Genomic DNA, 21,769 nt, shown 5'->3' with positions numbered 1-21,769 from the left:
CGAACACTTTTGGAAGATGGCCTGGTGTCAAGAAGGGCAGCATAGAAGCCACTTCTCTCCAAAAAAAACATCAGCGATAGATTGATCTTCTGCAGAAAATATGGTGAATGGACTGCTGAGGACTGGGGCAAAGTTATATTCTCCGATGAAGCCTCTTTCCGATTGTTTGGGGCATCAGGAGAAAGGCTTGTCCGGAGAAGAAAAGGTGAGCGCTACCATCAGTCCTGTGTCATGCCAACAGTAAAGCATCCTGAGACCATTCATGTGTGGGGTTGCTTCTCATCCAAGGGAGTGGGCTCACTCACAATTTTGCCCAAAAACATAGCCATGAATAAAGAATGGTACCAAAACACCCTCCAACAGCAACTTCTTCCAACAATCCAACAACAGTTTGGTGAAGAACAATGCATTTTCCAGCACGATGGAGCACCGTGCCATAAGGCAAAAGTGATAACTAAGTGGCTCGGGGACCAAAACGTTGACATTTTGGGTCCATGGCCTGGAAACTCCCCAGATCTTAATCCCATTGAGAACTTGTGGTCAATCCTCAAGAGGCGGCGGGTGGACAAACAAAAACCCACTAATTCTGACAAACTCCAAGAAGTGATTATGAAAGAATGGGTTGCTATCAGGAATTGGCCCAGAAGTTGAGAGCATGCCCAGTTGAATTGCAGAGGTCCTGAAAAAGAAGGGCCAACACTGCAAATACTGACTCTTTGCATAAATGTCATGTAATTGTCGATAAAAGCCTTTGAAACGTATGAAGTGCGTGTAATTATATTTCACTACATCACAGAAACAACTGAAACAAAGATCTAAAAGCAGTTTAGCAGCAAACTTTGTGAAAACTAATATTTGTGTCATTCTCAAAACTTTTGGCCACGACTGTACATTGCAAAAGATCTTTCCCTTATGGTACTAATAAATGGTTAAAAAAAAAGTTAAAAAGAAAGTTTACAAGTAAAAAAATAAAATAATATATTCATTGAAAAAATAGCAAAAATACAATCCCTCTCCATATATTTGATATTGCCATTTCTGTAATGGCTTGCACTACACAAATATTAAGTAATTTAACCGTTATGTTGAACACTGTAGAGTAACAAAACAAAATTATGCCAGAATTCATTTTTTTTTATCATGCTCCAATAAAAAGCAATCAAAAAGTTTTATCTATCCCAAAGTGATACTAATGAAAAGTAAAAGTCATCCCACAAAAATCAAGCCCCTACACAGCTCTGTAGAATGAAAAACGTATGACTCTTGGGCAGGGCCGGACTGGCCCACCGTGATACCGGGAAATTTCCCGGTAGGCCGCCGGCCCTGGGGCCGCTTTAAGATGTGTCTGCACCTTTTCGGCGGCCAGCAGGCCGAATCTGAAAGCTCTGTAGTGGTGGCCGGTGGGTGGAGCTGAGCAGGCCGGCAGCCGGCCTCCGTGGGAGCGGCACTGCTCCCTCCGACCACCTGGTGTCACTGTGAGCAGCAGCCCGTGATCCTCCTGGCTGGCTGTCCTGTGTGTGGCTGCCCCTCTCTGACTTCCTGCAAGTGGCCTCACCTCCAGATGCCCAGGCCGCAGACCGGAAGCAGAGCCCGACCCCTGTGTCTGCCGCCCGCCGTCATGACCTATGCAACAGCCCTGAGAGGACTTGAGGAGCCGCAAATACTGGGGGTAAGAAGGGGCCAGGCTGTGCCTACATGTGACTGTGCAGGCTTAAGACTGTATGTACACTAATATACACTACATAACCCTGACAGCCTGCACAGTCACATGTGGGCACATCCCTGGCATCCAATATACCATTTTTCGCCGTATAAGACGCACTTTTATCCCCCCAAAAGTGGGGGGAAAATAGCAGTGCGTCTTATACGGCGAATGCAGCTTATTTTGCGATTTGCGAATTTTCGTGCGAATTTCCGCGCGTTTTTTGCGCGATTTTTTTTTTGCGCAATTTTTGTGCGAATTTTTTGCGCAAATTTTTTGCGGAGTACTTACAACTACAAACGCTCGCCGAGAGTAGGGAGGAGGCAGGCTGGGAGGACGGGCGCTGGACAGTGTGTGAGTCATACGTCACGCGCCTGCGCCGCCCACTTTATGAATGAAGCAGGCGGCGTGGGCGCATGACGTATGACTCACGCTGCCAGCGCCTGTCCTCCCGGCCTGCCTCCTGCCTCCTCCTCTCGGCGAGCGCTTGTAGTTGTAAGTACTCCGCTCATTATGCGATTATGCACATAACTATTTACTATTAGACATACGATTATACAGTGAGCGGGGCCCGTGTAGTAGAATAGTCACTGCACGGGCCCCGCTGTCATTATAAAGCCAGATGCCGGCCCCCAGCCCTGTATTGAGGGTCATTCACTGCAGGGACACTTATGGAGGGGATCTGTGGATGACACATAGCATAAGATGCTATATATGTCATCCACAGATCCCCCCCATAACTGTCATACACAGAGACCCCAATAAGAGCCACCCACAGATCCCCCATAAGTGTCACCCACAGATCCCCCATAAGTGTCACCCACAGATCCCCCATAAGTGTCACCCACAGATCCCCCATAAGTGTCACCCACAGATCCCCCATAAGTGTCACCCACAGATCCCCCATAAGTGTCACCCACAGATCCCCCATAAGTGTCACCCACAGATCCCCCATAAGTGTCACCCACAGATCCCCTATAAGTGTCACCCACAGATCCCCCATAAGTGTCACCCACAGATCCCCCATGTGCGTCACCCACAGATCCCCCATGTGCGTCACCCACAGATCCCCCATAACAGTGCCCGTCACCCACAGATCCCCCATAACAGTGCCCGTCACCCACAGATCCCCCATAACAGTGCCCGTCACCCACAGATCCCCCCATAACAGTGCCCGTCACCCACAGATCCCCCCATAACAGTGCCCGTCAGCCACAGATCCCCCCATAACAGTGCCCGTCAGCCACAGATCCCCCCATAACAGTGCCCGTCAGCCACAGATCCCCAGTAATAGTGCCATCCACAGACCAAGTTCAAAACCCACCAAAAGCACACCTTTTGGTTCAAAATATTTTTTTTCTTATTTTCCTCCTCAAAAACCTAGGTGCGTCTTATAGGCCGGTGCGTCTTATACGGCTGAAAAATACGGGTATATCACAGAGAGCTATACTGTGCAGTATAGCTTATAATGCACAGTATAGCTCTCTGTGATATGTATTGGATGCCAGGGCTGTGCCCACATGTGACTGTGCAGGCTGCCAGGGTTATGTAGTGTATACTATTAGTTTACATACAGTCTCCAGTTTACAGTAATCTCCAGTGGCATCGGCTGGGCAAATCAGCTTCTAGGATCTGGGCACCATGGACATTCTGTACCCTCACATGCTTCTTTATGCATCACAGCAAGGAGATTGGGGCAGTTGACAGCAGGGCTCTGGCTGGAGGTAGCACTTTGTGAAAGGTTGTCACACAGGTTGTCAGGGGCTGGGAGTGGAGAACATCTTGGTGTGTAACCTGGTGTCACTGTGCTGTACAAAGGACCTGCTGGGCATGGTGCCTCCACAGAGGGCAGGGAATCAGATTGACTGAGGAGGGCTTGTACTTTGGAGAAGAATATGTGGCTTCATGTGACAGAGCAGAGGAATCGCACAGAAGAGTGTGTGGATGAGGATACGTCGTGTCTCCAGGAGCTCTGCCCCTGACATCTCCAAGTGACAGACCCTGCTGGACCCCCCAGGCACCCTGCACACATTATAAATGCACAGTATAGCTTTCCCTGATATGTATTGAATGCCAGGGCCATGCCCACATGTGGCGAGTGGCGGTGCATTATACACAGCAGCACGGTGTCCGGTACTCACAAAGACGTGGTAGACAAATGCCCAGCCCCGGGGTCTCTCCAGCACGTTGCACAGGTAGTTATGCAGCCTCCGGTACTTCACGTTCCTCCGGCAGCTCTGGCTGCTGTTGTACGACAGCGGCTTCCCCAATAAGCTCATGCGAGCTCCCTGCTTCCCACGGCGGCTCTCCTGCAAGCCCCCTCCTGGTCCCACACCGCTGCCCCTGCCAGTGTCACCGGTGCCCAGGAGAAGCAGCCCGTCCCCTCTACTGGAGTTCAACAGCACCCTGTTGCCCCGACTCCACATCTTTCGTGCCGTAGTAACGGTCCCTGCCCCTGCCTTTACCTCCAGAGCTGCTTTTTATCCACAGTCCAGAGCCTCCCACATCACCTCCACTATGGTTGCGGGACATGGCATCACCGGCGTGGGCACAGAGGGCTCTGGCTGCATGCACAGAGCAGACCTGGGGACAGGGTGGCAGCGCTTCCTGGCTTCAGACTGTCAGATCTGATCACAAGTTGGCACCAGCCATACATACAGGAAGGCTCTGTGTGCAGGGTGCCAGGGGGGTCCAGCAGTGTCTGTCACTTGGAGATGTCAGGGGCAGAGCTCCTGGAGACACGACGTATCCTCATCCACACACTCTTCTGTGCGATTCCTCTGCTCTGTCACATGAAGCCACATATTCTTCTCCAAAGTACAAGCCCTCCTCAGTCAATCTGATTCCCTGCCCTCTGTGGAGGCACCATGCCCAGCAGATCCTTTGTACAGCACAGTGACACCAGGTTACACACCAAGATGTTCTCCACTCCCAGCCCCTGACAACCTGTGTGACAACCTTTCACAAAGTGCTACCTCCAGCCAGAGCCCTGCTGTCAACTGCCCCAATCTCCTTGCTGTGATGTATAAAGAAGCATGTGAGGGTACAGAGTGCCCATGGAGCCCACATCCTAGAAGCGGATCTGCCCAGCCGATGCCACTCCTGGAGAGTCCCTTGCTGCTCTCTGTACAGGAGGGGACAGTGATCACACAGCTCTCTGCATCCAGCAGGCTGCTCAGCCTCCACACAGGCAGCTCCCAGCAGTCTACTGTGCCTTCCTACATAGAAGCCTGGAGGTCACTTCCAGGCAGCTGAAACTCCATGCATGAAGGTCAGAGTGGCTGTGAGAAGCTTGGAGCCCACCACCTCCAGGCAGCTGCACTTCAACAACTTTTCCAGGAGAACCCAGCAACTCTGTGACAGCAGGAAGGGGGTGCCAGTCACTCACTTGTCCCTGTGCAGCCTGCAGCTCCAGTCCTTCTCCTGGTGCTGCTGCTGACATACATTCAAGGGGGACAGAAGGGGAAGGGGGTGAGGAAGAGGAGGACAGAGGGGGAAGGCCAGGTACTTACAGGAGGACTATATCTGAGTATAAATTAAAGGGGTTGTTCGGGTTCAGAGCTGAACCCGGACATCCCTCCATTTTCACCCAGGCAGGCCTTCTGACTTGAGCATCGGAGCAGTTCATGCTCCGATGCTCTCCTTTGCCCTGCGCTAAATCGCGCAGGGCAAAGGCATTTTTTGAAGATCTGGTGACATGCCGGTGCTCTCCATGGGGCTGCCAGGAACCCCGGTGACGTCAACGGCACTGATGGCTGGGATTTAGCGCTGCCCTAGCCAGTAAAACGGTAATATGAACAATGGGGTTCTACAAAAGAGCTATTGTGGGGCAAAGTTCATATTCGTGTTTACACACGTGTTTTAAAATGAATGCTTTCCCCTTTTATAAACAAGTAAATAATGACGCAACGCTGTGGGGCTGGTGTGCAACTTTTTCCAGGGCTGGTTTTTATCCTCAGTCCGGCCCTGCTCTTGGGTGGTGGCAATGCAAGAATGTTTTTGTTTAAAGGGTTTCTGTCACCAGAATTAACCCTATTAAACTAGCTGACACTAGCGATGTGCTAATGTCAGCTATACCTAAATAGCCTATTCCTACTTTAATCTATGCCCCCGTTACTCCAGAAATATAACTTTTATAGATTTCCCCAGCGCACAGGGCCAGCAGTAGGAGACCAACGCTGCCTGGCCCTGCCAATCTAGTGTAGCAGGGCGTGGCCAGAGGTGGGAGAACGGAGCCTCTAGGAGCGGGGCAACGCCCCCCCCCCCCCCCCTGCACCTAGAGGGTAATTAGCATATTTGAAAAGTTAGATTTCTGGCGTAACGGGGGAATAGATAAAAGTAGGAATAGGCTAGTTAGGTTCAGCGGACATTAGCACATCGCCAATGTCAGCTAGTTTAATAGGGTTAATTCTGGTGACAGAAACCCTTTAACCACTTCAACCCCGCTAGCTAAAACCCCCTTCATGACCAGGCCACTTTTTACACTTCGGCACTACACTCCTTTCACCGTTTATTGCTCGGTCATACAACTTACCACCCAAATGAATTTTACCTCCTTTTCTTCTCACTAATAGAGCTTTCATTTGGTGGTATTTTATTGCTGCTGACATTTTTACTTTTTTGTTATTAATCGAAATTTAACGATTTTTTTGCAAAAAAATGACATTTTTCATTTTCAGCTGTAAAATTTTGCAAAAAAAAACGACATCCATATATAAATTTTTCGCTAAATTTATTGTTCTACATGTCTTTGATAAAAAAAAAATGTTTGGGCAAAAAAAAAATGGTTTGGGTAAAAGTTATAGCGTTTACAAACTAAGGTACAAAAATGTGAATTTCCGCTTTTTGAAGCAGCTCTGACTTTCTGAGCACCTGTCATGTTTCCTGAGGTTCTACAATGCCCAGACAGTAGAAAAACCCCACAAATGACCCCATTTCGGAAAGTAGACACCCTAAGGTATTCGCTGATGGGCATAGTGAGTTCATAGAACTTTTTATTTTTTGTCACAAGTTAGCGGAAAATGATGATTTTTATTTTAATTTATTTTTTTCTTACAAAGTCTCATATTCCACTAACTTGCGACAAAAAATAAAAAATTCTAGGAACTCGCCATGCCCCTCACGGAATACCTTGAGGTGTCTTCTTTCCAAAATGGGGTCACTTGTGGGGTAGTTATACTGCCCTGGCAATTTAGGGGCCCAAATGTGTGAGAAGTACTTTGCAATCAAAATGTGTAAAAAATGGCCTGCGAAATCCGAAAGGTGCACTTTGGAATATGTGCCCCTTTGCCCACCTTGGCTGCAAAAAAAGTGTCACACATGTGGTATCGCCGTACTCGGGAGAAGTTGGGGAATGTGTTTTGGGGTGTCATTTTACATATTCCCATGCTGGGTGAGAGAAATATCTTGGCAAAAGACAACTTTTCCAATTTTTTTATACAAAGTTGGCATTTGACCAAGAGATTTATCTCACCCAGCATGGGTATATGTAAAATGACACCCCAAAACACATTGCCCAACTTCTCCTGAGTACGGCGATACCAGATGTGTGACACTTTTTTGCAGCCAAGGTGGGCAAAGGGGCACATATTCCAAAGTGCACCTTTCGGATTTCGCAGGCCATTTTTTACACATTTTGATTGCAAAGTTCGTCTCACACATTTGGGCCCCTAAATTGCCAGGGCAGTATAACTACGCCACAAGTGACCCCATTTTGGAAAGAAGACACCCCAAGGTATTGCGTGAGGGGCATGGCGAGTTCCTAGAATTTTTATTTTTTGTCGCAAGTTAGTGGAATATGAGACTTTGTAAGGAAAAAAGAAAAAAAAAAGAAAAATCATAATTTTCCGCTAACTTGTGACAAAAAAAAACAAAAATTCTAGGAACTCGCCGTGCCCCTCTTTCATGGACTTCTTTCCGAAATGGGGTCACATGTGGGGTATTTATACTGCCCTGGCTTTTTAGGGGCCTTAAAGCGTGAGACGAAGTCTGGAATATAAATGTCTAAAAATGTTACGCATTTGGATTCCGTGAGGGGTATGGTGAGTTCATGTGAGATTTTATTTTTTGACACAAGTTAGTGGAATATGAGACTTAGTAAGAAAAAACAAACAAAAAAATATATATATTTCCGCTAACTTGGGCCAAAAAAATGTCTGAATGGAGCCTTACAGGGGGGGTGATCAATGACAGGGGGGTTATCAATGACAGGGGGGTGATCACCCATATAGACTCCCTGATCACCCCCCTGTCATTGATCACCCCCCTGGTAAGGCTCCATTCAGACGTCCGTATGATTTTTACGGATCCATGGATACATGGATCGGATCCATGGATACATGGATCGGATCCGCAAAACACATGCGGGCGTCTGAATGGAGCCTTACAGGGGGGTGATCAATGACAGGGGGTGATCAGGGAGTGTATATGGGTGATCACCCCCCTGTCATTGATCACCCCACTGTAAGGCTCCACTCAGACGTCTGTATGATTTTTACAGATCCATGGATACATGGATCGGATCCGCAAAACACATGCGGACGTCTGAATGGAGCCTTACAGGGGGGTGATCAATGACAGGGGGTGATCAGGGAGTGTATATGGGTGATCACCCCCCTGTCATTGATCACCCCCCTGTAAGGCTCCATTCAGACGTCTGTATGATTTTTACGGATCCATGGATACATGGATCGGATCCGCAAAACACATGCGGACGTCTGAATGGAGCCTTACAGGGGGGTGATCAATGACAGGGGGTGATCAGGGAGTGTATATGGGTGATCACCCCCCTGTCATTGATCACCCCCCTGTAAGGCTCCATTCAGACGTCTGTATGATTTTTACGGATCCACGGATACATGGATCGGATCCGCAAAACACATGCGGACGTCTGAATGGAGTCTTACAGGGGGGTGATCAATGACAGGGGGTGATCAGGGAGTGTATATGGGTGATCACCCCCCTGTCATTGATCACCCCCCTGTAAGGCTCCATTCAGACGTCCGTATGATTTTTTCGGATCCGCAAAACACATGCGGACGTCTGAATGGAGCCTTACAGGGGGGTGATCAATGACAGGGGGTGATCAGGGAGTGTATATGGGTGATCACCCCTCTGTCATTGATCACCCCCCTGTAAGGCTCCATTCAGACGTCCGCATGTGTTTTGCGGATCCGATCCATGTATCCATGGATCCGTAAAAATCATACGGACGTCTAAATGGAGCCTTACAGTGGGGTGATCAATGACAGGGGGTGATCAGGGAGTGTATATGGGTGATCACACCCCTGTCATTGATCACCCCCCTGTAAGGCTCCATTCAGACGTCCGAATGATTTTTACGGATCCATGGATACATGGATCGGATCCGCAAAACACATGCGGACGTCTGAATGGAGCCTTACAGTGGGGTGATCAATGACAGGGGGTGATCAGAGAGTGTATATGGGTGATCACCCCCCTGTAAGGCTCCATTCAGACGTCCGAATGATTTTTACGGATCCATGGATACATGGATCGGATCCGCAAAACACATGCGGACGTCTGAATGGAGCCTTACAGGGGGGTGATCAATGACAGGGGGGTGATCAATGACAGGGGGGTGATCAATGACAGGGGGTGATCAGGGAGTGTATATGGGTGATCACCCCCCTGTAAGGCTCCATTCAGACGTCCGCATGTGTTTTGCGGATCCGATCCATGTATCCATGGATCCGTAAAAATCATACGGACGTCTGAATGGAGCCTTACAGGGGGGTGATCAATGACAGGGGGTGATCAGGGAATCTATATGGGTGATCACCCGCCTGTCATTGATCACCCTCCTGTAAGGCTCCATTCAGACGTCCGTATGTGTTTTGCGGATCCGATCCATGTATCCGTGGATCCGTAAAAATCATACGGACGTCTGAACGGAGCCTGACAGGGGGGTGATCAATGACAGGGGGGTGATCAATGACAGGGGGGTGATCAATGACAGGGGGGTGATCAGGGAGTTTATATGGGGTGATCAGGGGTTCATAAGGGGTTAATAAGTGACGGGGGGGGGGGGGTGTAGTGTAGTGTGGTGTTTGGTGCGACTTTACTGAGCTACCTGTGTCCTCTGGTGGTCGATCCTAACAAAAGGGACCACCAGAGGACCAGGTAGCAGGTATATTAGACGCTGTTATCAAAACAGCGTCTAATATACCTGTTAGGGGTTAAAAAAAATCAGATCTCCAGCATGCCAGCGAGCGAACGCCGCTGGCAGGCTGGAGATCCACTCGCTTACCTTCCGTTCCTGTGAGCGCGCGCGCCTGTGTGCGCGCGTTCACAGGAAATCTCGGGTATCGCGGGAGGACGCGTATATGCGTCCACCCAGAAGAGCAGGGCCGCCGGCAGGACGCAATCCTGCGTACGGCGGTCCTGTAGCGGTTAAAGGGTTTTATTTGTGCAAAAGTAGGAAAATGTATTAAAAAAAGCTATATGTATTTGATATGTATTTCGTATGGCTGCAACATTTTTAATGTCCTGTGGTAGTACTGCTGTTTTTCCCATCTCCCTCCCAGAAAGAGTTAATAAAGGTTAATCAGTAAGTTATGTCTACCCATCAAAAACAGACTTGGTGGTCCTCATCTCAGCCACAACTGGAAATTTTCAGATCTTTCGAGCCATCACGAAAGTAGGGTCTTTTCCGACATTCCACCCTCTGTCCAACCTCTCCCCCTCTTACTTGTTTGTTGTGGTTGACCACAATCTGTAAAAATTGTTTTTTTAATAAAAACATAGGCAGAAACATCTATTGAAAGTCAAACTGATAAATCTCAGTGGAGAGGAGACTATAATTGCTGTCAGATTCTTCTAGATACTGGAGTTAATAATAGGAGGCAAGAGATTGAAAACTACTTGTGTGTAAAGTACAGAAAAACACATCAAACAAATCAGAGCTCCTGGAATAATAACTCTGCACCTTATCTGCGCCGACACATGAACAGCGGACAGACGGGAACTACGTATATAAACAAATCAGTTAGAAAGCAGCTTGTAGAGCACAAGTCACAATGACTTTCAATGCTGCATGCAGTGGTCCTTGAAGGAAAAGGGACTCCAACAAGAGGTTAGGACTAGTGCCCTAACCTCATAATTTATGCTTGGCCTCCATGGTGACTCTAGGTTGCCGTAAAATCATGACACAACCTCTGAATACATGTGTGTGAATAGACAAAACAACATTAAATAAAGTATTCCAAATATTTGTAAATGATAAAATTCCTACTGCCTGCAGCCACCCCTAGAGGGAGCTTCAGAGCTCACTGCACTGTTTTATCCTATAAGCAGTATTCCTAAACTAGAGCAAGATATCAAAAGTACAGCTCTGACTGCTATGAAGATATACCAATATATTTATCACCACAAAACATTGGAAGTGAATGGGAACATTCTAGCTTACGTGCTGCAGATTAAAAAGCATATGGATCTAGAGGTGTATTGAATAATCAATTCCTCTAAAAACATTTCACAGCCGAGTTTGCTTCAATTACTTACAGTGTAGGCAATGCTCCAGGACTGGACTTGCACACTATAGGAAAAAGCACAAGCTTCTCTGGTGGCCGGGACCACTGGAGTGTGCATAGGCTGGCCACCGCTGCTGGAGTCCAGGGTGGTCGTAACCATGGAAACGAGCAGTGTATAACGCAATGGAAATATGAATACATTAGTAAGTGCCTTGTATTAACTTTCTCTACATAATAAATGTAATTTACTGAAGCGAAACAACCCCTTTAACCATTATTAATATATCTTTAATATTGGGGCATTTGTATTAAAAACTTTAGATAATTATGACTGAATATTGGACTTCAAAGGCGGAATAAGATGGGTGTAAGGAGGTAAATAGACTATCAATAATTGCTCTGTGTCTCTACCTGGGCTGATCTGTGTGTGGTGGGGCCTGATATCCGGTGATCAACAGTGTCATCTCTCAATGTATTAGACTTCCAGTGAATTCACGGCTATGAAATAGCTGGGCTTATTACTGGGTAGTTTTCTTTACCCCTAGATTCCAGTTATTCACTATTTAGGGTTATATTGGTTGTAAGTACTGTAGGGGGCCACTTTAAGATCAGTTGCTGTAGTAATATTTGCACAGTGCACTCTCCAGGTTCTACATAGCCATCTAGAAGGGCTGCACTAGAACTAGTAACCCGGTTGTATAAATTCAGAGTGCGACTACAATCGAGACTGGAGTTTACTGAAATATATTATTCCAGTATAGAATGGCTGTGGTTGTTACTGGGTGATTTGCTTTCTCCCAGTGTTTAGTTATACTCACTGTTTAAAAGATCAGTTGTAGATACTCTAGACGGCCACTTCAAAGAGCTACTTTAAAGATCAGATCCGGACCTGTAAAGGAAAGAGGACTTACCACGGCTTCCCGCTCCTTCTCCTTCGATGCTCGCTAGTCTCCCTCAAAGTCAACATCCGGGTTGACATTGCTGCAGGAAATCACTGGCCACGGCGTTAACTGGCTCCCCTTATACCATGAGAAATGGTCACATTTGGTCATATTTTTATGGGTTTTCGTGGGAAATTATCTGAGGACCGAAGCGGCTGCACAGTATCCGGTTCCCCTGATCACTGGAGCCATTGCAGGCCCAAAAGCGTGCACTCTTGTTTTTTATTTTAGCTCCCAGATCCCATGGTCACATTTGATCTGACAGCTCAAATATCTGCGATGGACATTATTGTCGATCGCAGACAATAGCTCCTGATGTCTGCTATTTAAAACAACAGCCATCCGGCGGCTATGACACTGGACAGGAAGGGGTTAAAGAGCCCTTTCAAGTGATCCTATGGCGTGAGGAGAGTGTGCACAACACATATATTCTATACTCTGTGACTAGCGTAAGTGCCCTGAATGAATATAACTCTGACAACTGATCCTGGAAGCAGCCCCTGAAGTGGCCACCTAGAGTATGGCCACCAGTGAATATAACTGAGCATTGGGATAAAGCAACCACATCCATTCTAAGGAATACTCCAGTCTCAATGGTAGTCGAAGTTTTAGTGCAGGCTTTCTACAAAAAGTCTGGAGAGTGTGTGCAATATATATATATATATATATATATATATATATAGTGACATTTGGTCTGGGAAAACAGGTATTTTCCTCCCAGCATGTGCTGCTGGGTTGATTTACAGCCAGATGAGGTCAAATACAGGACTGGATTTTAAATGCCGGTCTGGGTTTTGGCAGCACCTGGCTGTCCTTAAATAGGCAGCTGAGCTCAGAAGCCATGTCTCTGTGTTGGGATCTGGGAGCCTTGTGTCTGGTTGAAGGCTTCCTACCTGTTTGGCGTGAAAACAGGTTGGTGCTGCTATCAGCAAGGACTCTTTGAGGCAGAATTACCGCATGGTGTGAATTACAACCAACACCACAAGGTGACTTTTTGTTTGAATATGACTGCTTGTTTTGTCACTTGCCTAAAGTGTGACTAAAACACTGAACAGATTGATCCAAAGAACTTGTTGCCTCTATACTGCGTCCGCTAATCCTGTCTACCAGAGCGAGTCCCCACAATATATATATACAGTACAGACCAAAGGTTTGGACACACCTTCTCATTCAAAGAGTTTTCTTTATTTTCATGAGTATGAAAATTGCAGATTCACACTGAAGGCATCAAAACTATGAATTAACACATGTGGAATTATATACATAACAAAAAAGTGTGAAACAACTGAAAATATGTCATATTCTAGGTTCTTCAAAGTAGCCACCTTTTGCTTTGATTACTGCTTTGCACACTCTTGGCATTCTCTTGATGAGCTTCAAGAGGTAGTTACCTGAAATGGTTTTCACTTCACAGGTGTGCCCTGTCAGGTTTAATAAGTGGGATTTCTAGCCTTATAAATGGGGTTGGGAGCATCAGTTGCGTTGTGGAGAAGTCAGGTGGATACACAGCTGATAGTCCTACTGAATAGACTGTTAGAATTTGTATTATGGCAAGAAAAAAGCAGCTAAGTAAAGAAAAACGAGTGGCCATCATTACTTTAAGAAATGAAGGTCAGTCAGTCCGAAAAATTGGGAAAACTTTGAAAGTGTCCCCAAGTGCAGTCACAAAAACCATCAAGCTCTACAAAGAAACTGGCTCACATGTGGACCGCCCCAGGAAAGGAAGACAAAGAGTCACCTCTGCTGCAGAGGATAAGTTCATCCGAGTCACCAGCTTCAGAAATCGCAGGTTAACAGCAGCTCAGATTAGAGACCAGGTCAATGCCACACAGAGTTCTAGCAGCAGACACATCTCTAGAACAACTGTTAAGAAGAGACTGTGTGAATCAGGCCTTCATGGTAGAATATCTGCTAGGAAACCACTGCTAAGGACAGGCAACAAGCAGAAGAGACTTGTTTGGGCTAAAGAACACAAGGAATGGACATTAGACCAGTGGAAATCTGTGCTTTGGTCTGATGAGTCCAAATTTGAGATCTTTGGTTCCAACCACCGTGTCTTTGTGCGACGCAGAAAAGGTGAACGGATGGACTCTACATGCCTGGTTCCCACCGTGAAGCATGGAGGAGGAGGTGTGATGGTGTGGGGGTGCTTTGCTGGTGACACTGTTGGGGATTTATTCAAAATAGAAGGCATACTGAACCAGCATGGCTACCAGAGCATCTTGCAGCGGCATGCTATTCCATCCGGTTTGCCTTTAGTTGGACCATCATTTATTTTTCAACAGGACAATGACCCCAAACACACCTCCAGGCTGCGTAAGGGCTATTTGACCATGACGGAGAGTGATGGGGTGCTGCGCCAGATGACCTGGCCTCCACAGTCACCGGACCTGAACCCAATCGAGATGGTTTGGGGTGAGCTGGACCGCAGAGTGAAGGCAAAAGGGCCAACAAGTGCTAAGCATCTCTGGGAACTCCTTCAAGGCTGTTGGAAGACCATTTCAGGTGACTACCTCTTGAAGCTCATCAAGAGAATGCCAAGAGTGTGCAAAGCAGTAATCAAAGCAAAAGGTGGCTACTTTGAAGAACCTAGAATATGGCATATTTTCAGTTGTTTCACACTTTTATGTTATGTATATAATTGCACATGTGTTAATTCATAGTTTTGATGCCTTCAGTGTGAATCTACAATTTTCAGTCATGAAAATAAAGAAAACTGTTTGAATGAGAAGGTGTGTCCAAACTGTTGGTCTGTACTGTATATACACACACACACACAGTATACTGTGATTAATGCACTGAACGAATATAACTAGAGCAACTGATCTTTAAAGAATCCCCTTGAAGTGGCTGCCTAGAGTACTTACAACCAAAATAGTGAATAAATAGAATCTATGGATAAAGAAAAATACCCAGTAACAAGCCCAGCTATTTTATAGTGGTGAATTCACTGGAAGTATAATACACTTGAGAGATGACACTGTTGATCATAGGATATCAGGCACCACCACACACAGATCAGCCCAGATAGAGACACGGGGCAATTATTGATACTCTATTTACCTCCTCACACCATACTTATTCCGTGTCTGAAGTCTAATCTTCAGACATAATTATCTAAAGTATAATTACTTGGTTTAGTGTTGAAGCTTGTGTTTTTAATACAAATGCTCCAATATTAAAGATATATTAATAACGGTTACGTTTTAGTAATAGCGGGGCAAATTGGATAAAAATGTCCCTTTAAATGGAATCCAGTGTTTGGTGCAGTTGCATATCCTAGTCTCCTTAGGGTCAATGTTTTTTGTATGATTAGCCCCTACTGACAACTAAGGTTAGCTGTGACATGCTAGAAGGTCCCTCATAAACAGGGGCCCTTCAATGCCACTGCACCACTCCCTCCCCAATATTCAGTTGAGGGGTTTTATACAGGATCTCACAGTACCTGGCTGCTGACTCCATTAGGCAAGCAGAAGACATATTCCAGCTGAAAGACTATGGAAAATCCAGGGTCACTGACCATCTCCGGAAGACGTATGCGACTCCTTAACACCAGGGCTTGAGTGGAGGAGCTGACAGAAGAACAAATGTTATTATATGTCTCGGTCTTGACATCACAGCTTTTCTAGGACACTTAAGAAGCAGTGATTTACAGACATTTTTCTGCTGTTGAACATCACTAGCGGAGACAAAAACTAAGTCTTATAGCAAAGGCCAAAGGGATTACAAGGTCTTCTCTTACACTTGAGAAGTATAGATCCTTCTGTGCATTATAGGGTGGATAGCTAAATAGAGACAGATAGATAGATAGATAGACAGATAGATAGACAGACAGATACATAGATAGATAGGGTACAAATAGATAGCTAGCAAATAGCTACATTATGTGTAGATAGATGGATAGACAAAGATAGACAGATGGATAGATACAGATAGATAGATAGATTTTTGGGGGTGAAAATGCTGGAACATGGCTGCTCAAAGTAATCTTACATATAAAAAGTAAGAAAGAACTAGTTCTAGCCTCAAAATGAATTGCGCCATATGACTGTCATTGCCACAATATACATTATTCATCTTGGGAGTACAGGACTGGTCGCCCCCTTTATCAGTAACATTATAAATGTAAGTTAAGGTAGCACTCCCACAAAAATGTTTATTCTCTGACCTGTTAGAAAGATACATGATGTAAACTGTAGTGAAGATAATCTTCTTACCAGTGACTGGTGTGAGTTATAACCTCCCTTCTTATCCTCAGCTGTGTCATGTGACTACCACTCTGACTCTCCAAATAACACAGCATCTTATGTGTGGACAGGAAGCCAGTTTCTCTATGTATTCTTAAGAGAGCCTCAATGTCAGTCTCATAGGAATGAATAGAAAAGTAACTAACTTCCTGTCCTGTGTCAGTTGGAGAGGCAGAGTGTTGGTCACATGACACAGCTGATGATCAGAAGGGAGGTTATAACTCACAAATACAGTCACTGGTAAGACCATTACTAGGGATGAGTGAATTTCAAATTTTGAAATTCGTTTTTGGTTCGTGTTGTGGTATTTACTGAATTGCGTTATGGATTCCGTTACTACAGACCATAACGCAATGCTTTTAGAGGCATATTTATTCCGTCATAATAGAAGTCTATGGCCTACATACCGGATCCATCCGGTTTACGTTATGCAGGGGAGGACTCCAGCATAACGGAAACCGGACGGATCCGTTATGCTGGCCATAGACTTCTATTATGACGGAATGAATAAAGGAATGCCTCTAAAGGCATTCTGTTATGCATTCAGTCATGGAATTGCGTTATGGTCCGTGGTAACGGAATCCATAACGCAATTCAGTAAATACCACAACACGAACCGAAAACGAATGCTAAAATATGAAATCCGCTCCTCCCTAAAGATTTTTATGGCAGTGCTACTTGTGCCGCACTGTACACATGCGTCAAGTAGAACTCCAATCACAAATCACCTCTTTCTGCTCATAATAAAAGCTTTCTGCTTCCAGTATTTCCAGTTACTCTTCTACATTGTCACAGTTTGTGGCTGATATCCATGACACACCAGGAAATCTGTCAGGTGTGTATTATGACATATTGATAGGTGGGGGTCATATCTTTAGCACCCGCTCCCATCTTAAGAAAGGGGCCAGTGAATGCAGAGAATTCTCCATTCACTGCTAAGGGCCAAAAACAGCCAAGAGGTGGACATTATGCTATTGGTTTTCCATAAATATCCAGATGAGACAACAACTTTCTCTACTCGGGTGTCAGTTGTCAGATGCACACAGCCTGGTGGGTAATGCATGATGTGAACCGTGTACCTGTGATGGGTGGAGCAGAGTAACGTCTAAAGTCACAATACACTTTCTTATTCATTTCATCCAAACCTTTGGTTGTCGATGGGCTTCTTCTTGAGGCTTAGTGTGGACTGTGTTCTTATTATCCTCGCTTCCGGAACCACAACTACAACTTGTGGCTGCTGCACAAACCCCCAGCCATTATGGACACCGAAGTGCAGCCTCCGTTCTTGGATTACTACAGCGGTCCCATCAATTGAGTGACCCTACAGAGAGATATTTTCAGACACTTTAAATCATCATACTTCCTCCTTGTTCCCTTACTTTCATTCTAATTAATAGGACTTTATTAGAAAGCATCTTTGTGTGGTTCCTCTGTTATTCCTCCTAGAAATGTATGAATAAACGGACTACTGGGTGTTACCAGTTGGGGTTGAGTTCCTACACAGTCTGACACTGCCTGTAGCGGACTGTGTAGGGACACAACCCCAATTGGTAACACCCAGTAGTCCGTTTATTCATACATTTCTAGGAGGAATAACAGAGGAACAGCACAACACATACTCATAAAAAAAGATGCTTCAGAACTGTCATTTCATTAACTAAACCAGATTTTTCAGGAGAGGAGACAAGTGCTCTCTAAAACCAATGGGATGCAAACAAATCATGATACAAGGGGATTGGTGGAGGTTACACTTTATTAAAAGGGTTGTCCAAGTTATTTTTGTTTATTCTTTCTATGTTCCTAACTAGGCAAATGTAACAGCTTTCCAATTAACTCACTTTATCTCCAGTGGCTGGTTTCTCAGATCTCACTGAGGGTCACATGACCTGTGATGTCAGCTTCTCTCCCTGCTCTGATAATGTTGGTGCACAAGCCTGATGTCACTGTGCTGGCCACGCCCCCTGCACTGCCGGTGTTCTGCCAGAATGCTATACCCGGAAGTGACGCCGCCGGACACCGGAATCAGCTGGAGGAGGGTGTGTGCGGTGCTGCGCAAGCGCAGATCCACTGGTAAGTGAAAATTATAGCACTGCAGTGGGAGAAGTCAGCCCAATTAATGCGCATGCGCGAAACCGGCCGGGACACAATGTGCGCATTTTGCTAAGGTATTGTATACTGGCAGGTCATATTTCTGAAGAGGCATAGCTGGGCATATTTCTGTGGGGGCACAATACTGGACATAGCTCTGAGGGGGCACAGCTGGGCATATTCCGGTGCGGCCGCGTCACTTCCGGGTATAGCATTCTGGCAGAACACCGGCTGCTGCTTATTGCTCTCTCCCAGGATTCTTAACCCCTTCTGCTGCACAGACTAAGAGCTGAAGTGTTTACTGTGTAGCTGCAGGCAGTGAAGAGACAAATGCTGGGCACAGAAGCTAAAAGAGAAGCTCTGCAGAGCATTGCGGGTAACGGGAAGATCCTGTGTGTATTAGCAGTGTCATTGTACAGCTGGGACTTGTAGTTTTATACCTACAACATGCTGCAGAGTCTCCCAAGCAGGCAAACATGTCACTCAGGGCAGCTCTTGTATTCACTCCCTTAGCAATGTCATTATACAGCTGGGACTTGTAGTTCTACACATACAACATGCCGCTGAGTCTACCAGCAGGCAGACATGTCACTCAGGGCAGCACTTGTATTCACTCCCTTAGCAGTGTCATTATACAGCTGGGACTTGTAGTTCTACACATAGAACATGCTGATGAGTCTCCCAGCAGGTAGACATGTCACTCAGGGCAGCTCTTGTATTCACTCCCTTAGCAGTGTCATTGTACAGCTGGGACTTGTAGTCCTACACATACAATATGCTGCAGAGTCTCCCAGCAGGCAGACATGTCACTCAGCTCAGGACTTGTATTCACTCCCTTAGCAGTGCAGGGGGAGGGCAGAGATTGTTTTTATTGCAAGTAAAAAAAGGGCCAGAAGAGAACCAGGGAAATGAGTAAATAGAGGTTTTTTGGCCTAAAAGTTGCTTAGCGGAGTTATATATCGCTGACCATCAAATTTACTGTGCTATTTTTTATTATTTTCATAACCCCGACAGCCCCTTTAAGGTAAAATGGAAGACACAAACAGCATTAGTTCTGTTCTGAGCATCAGTAGTGGTCCCAGCAGCTGGACCACCATCGATCAGATAATTACAGAATAGCTAGTCTCAGTTGCATAAGAGTTTATGGTCAGAAAAATGTCTTAAAGGGCATCTGTCAGCAGGTTTGTACCTATGACACTGGCTGACCTGTTACATGTGCGCCTGGCAGCTGAAGGCATCTGTGTTGGTCTTATGTTCATATGTGTCCGCATTGCTGAGAATAATTAAGTTTTAATATATGTAAATGAGCTTCTATGAGCAACGGGGGCGTTACCATTACACCTAGAGGCTCTGCTCTTTCTGCAACTGCTGCGCCCTCTGCACTTTGATTGACAGGGCCAATGGCAATCAAGTTTACACTGTCCGGCCCTGTCAATCAAAGTGCAGAGGGCGCAGCAGTTGCAGAGAGCGCAGAGCCTCTAGGTGTAATGGCAATGCCCCTCTAATTAGACTGAATGGTCCATGGATTGTTTAGTTGGGGCGGTGGGGTAAGAATAGGAAGTTTAGATTTACAGCCCACGTATCTTCCTAAAATGCTGACAGACCACTTTACACAGGTTAAGGCAGCAAAAAAGGCTGATGTGAACTATCATAGCGCTGCCAAATACTTAAAGTGAGGAGGGGTACAGCTAAATATTACCTCAGGTATTTAAAAAAAAAATATCTATATTATAAAAAATTCTTTTTTAAGACTGTATGGCTGTTTTCTTTTCATTTTAGCAGTACTATGTCATTGGAAATTAAATACCAACTATTGTCCTTCTGTAGCAGTCAGCACACAGGGAAAGAACTTATACATACATAAGTAACCCATTTTGAGTTTATTGCTGCTGTCTGTTAGTATAATAGTAGACTGTAGAATTGGGATAACAAGTAGACAGCTCTATTGTTCTCTTGATAGACCTACATAAAGATGTCCACAGAAGAGCATTGCTCTTATCAGTGTAGTGTGCTTCCCTCTCTGGACACAAACAAAAATACCGTACATAGAATATTCACATATAGGCCATTAATATGTGAGAAAAACATTTTTCATGGTATTGTCCCTTTAATGGCACGTGTCTTGTGCTGTATTCTTGCCCCTGAAAAGGAAGCTGGGGGGGGGGGGGGGGGTGTTAGGCATCCATTAAATAACTAATACATTTAGAATCTATAATTGCATTTATTTATTTATTTTTACGAATGAAAAATATTTATCAAAAAAGAATAAAAAATAATAAGTAATAATAATACAAAAATAAAAGCCAGCATAATATGAATCCTTAAACAAAATGTGCCAATATTTTTTGTTGCACTTTTGCAATTCTATAAATGTTGGCAAATGACAGAAAATCCTCCTCTGTCGGAGAGATTAGTGGTATCTAAAGATATTCCTGAAATGATTTTCATTTCTAAGATACTATAGTAACCGCCTTGGAAGGATTTCAGACAGAGCAGAATTCTGAAAACACCTCACGTAGTGTGTCAGTCTACATATGTTCTTCTCTGATTTTCACATCAGATTAAGTTAAGCCTGCGAAATAAATAAAAAAAAAAGCCTAAAACACTATCTTATATTGATGATATAGTAACTGCCGCCAGCAAAACGAAAAGGAAAGCACATAAAACCCAACATAGATCATTTAAGTCGTATTTTAACGGAGTTTGTTCTTGGCAGGCCTGCTTTTACAGACCAGTGGAATAAAGACAAACCGAGACCATAACTCCAAAAAAAATAGTGCTCCCTGCTGGAGCGGATTTATGAAGTCCAATCCTCCTATCGCAGGGTCGGAGTGCCCAGAACTAGGACCAACCTATTCTACCACCAATATGCCATTGGAATGTACCTCTCAATGTCTCCAGCTTTTTTGTTTTGTAAATCTGACTCTATAGCAGGGGTGCACAACCTGCGCGCTCGGATGCAACATGGGGGCCCGTAATACCATTCTGTGTAACCATCTGGTAACAGACATGAATGTCTGACAATGTGGCCCCCAGCCCGAAAACGTTGTGCACCCATGCTCTGTGGAGACTTCTATATAGGTTCACAAAGACCATAGATAATGCCTGCTCGAGCTGAGTGCCTCTTTGCACGTAACCCAAAGAAGCTGTGTGGGCTTTCTCTATTGTAGGACTAGACTTAAATCACATAGAAAACAGAACAAGTTGCCCACGTGAGATGTCAGAAATCCTTAGTGGGAGAAATCTGGTCTTCTGTGCTCACCCAAAAAGATTCCTTGCAGAAGAACTTTTGCAGTATGG

The 21,769-nt window shown here is 45.4% G+C and overlaps 1 protein-coding gene across 2 annotated transcripts in view; it reads right to left on the bottom strand.

Moving 5' to 3' along the window:
* NPHP4 (nephrocystin 4) overlaps positions 1–21,769 on the bottom strand; it is a 277,786-nt gene that overhangs the window by 187,015 nt on the left and 69,002 nt on the right. For both annotated transcript variants that reach the window (XM_044278368.1, XM_044278369.1), the window contains exons 8-9: positions 17,527–17,702; positions 15,580–15,706 (exon numbers count right to left, since the gene is read on the bottom strand). In XM_044278368.1, the coding sequence (XP_044134303.1) occupies positions 15,580–15,706; positions 17,527–17,702 (303 nt within the window). The remainder of the gene's footprint in view (positions 1–15,579; positions 15,707–17,526; positions 17,703–21,769) is intronic.

This window comes from Bufo gargarizans, chromosome 2, assembly GCF_014858855.1.
Source record: "Bufo gargarizans isolate SCDJY-AF-19 chromosome 2, ASM1485885v1, whole genome shotgun sequence".
Lineage (NCBI taxonomy): Eukaryota > Metazoa > Chordata > Amphibia > Anura > Bufonidae > Bufo > Bufo gargarizans.
This window is presented reverse-complemented; position numbering and strand designations above follow the sequence as displayed.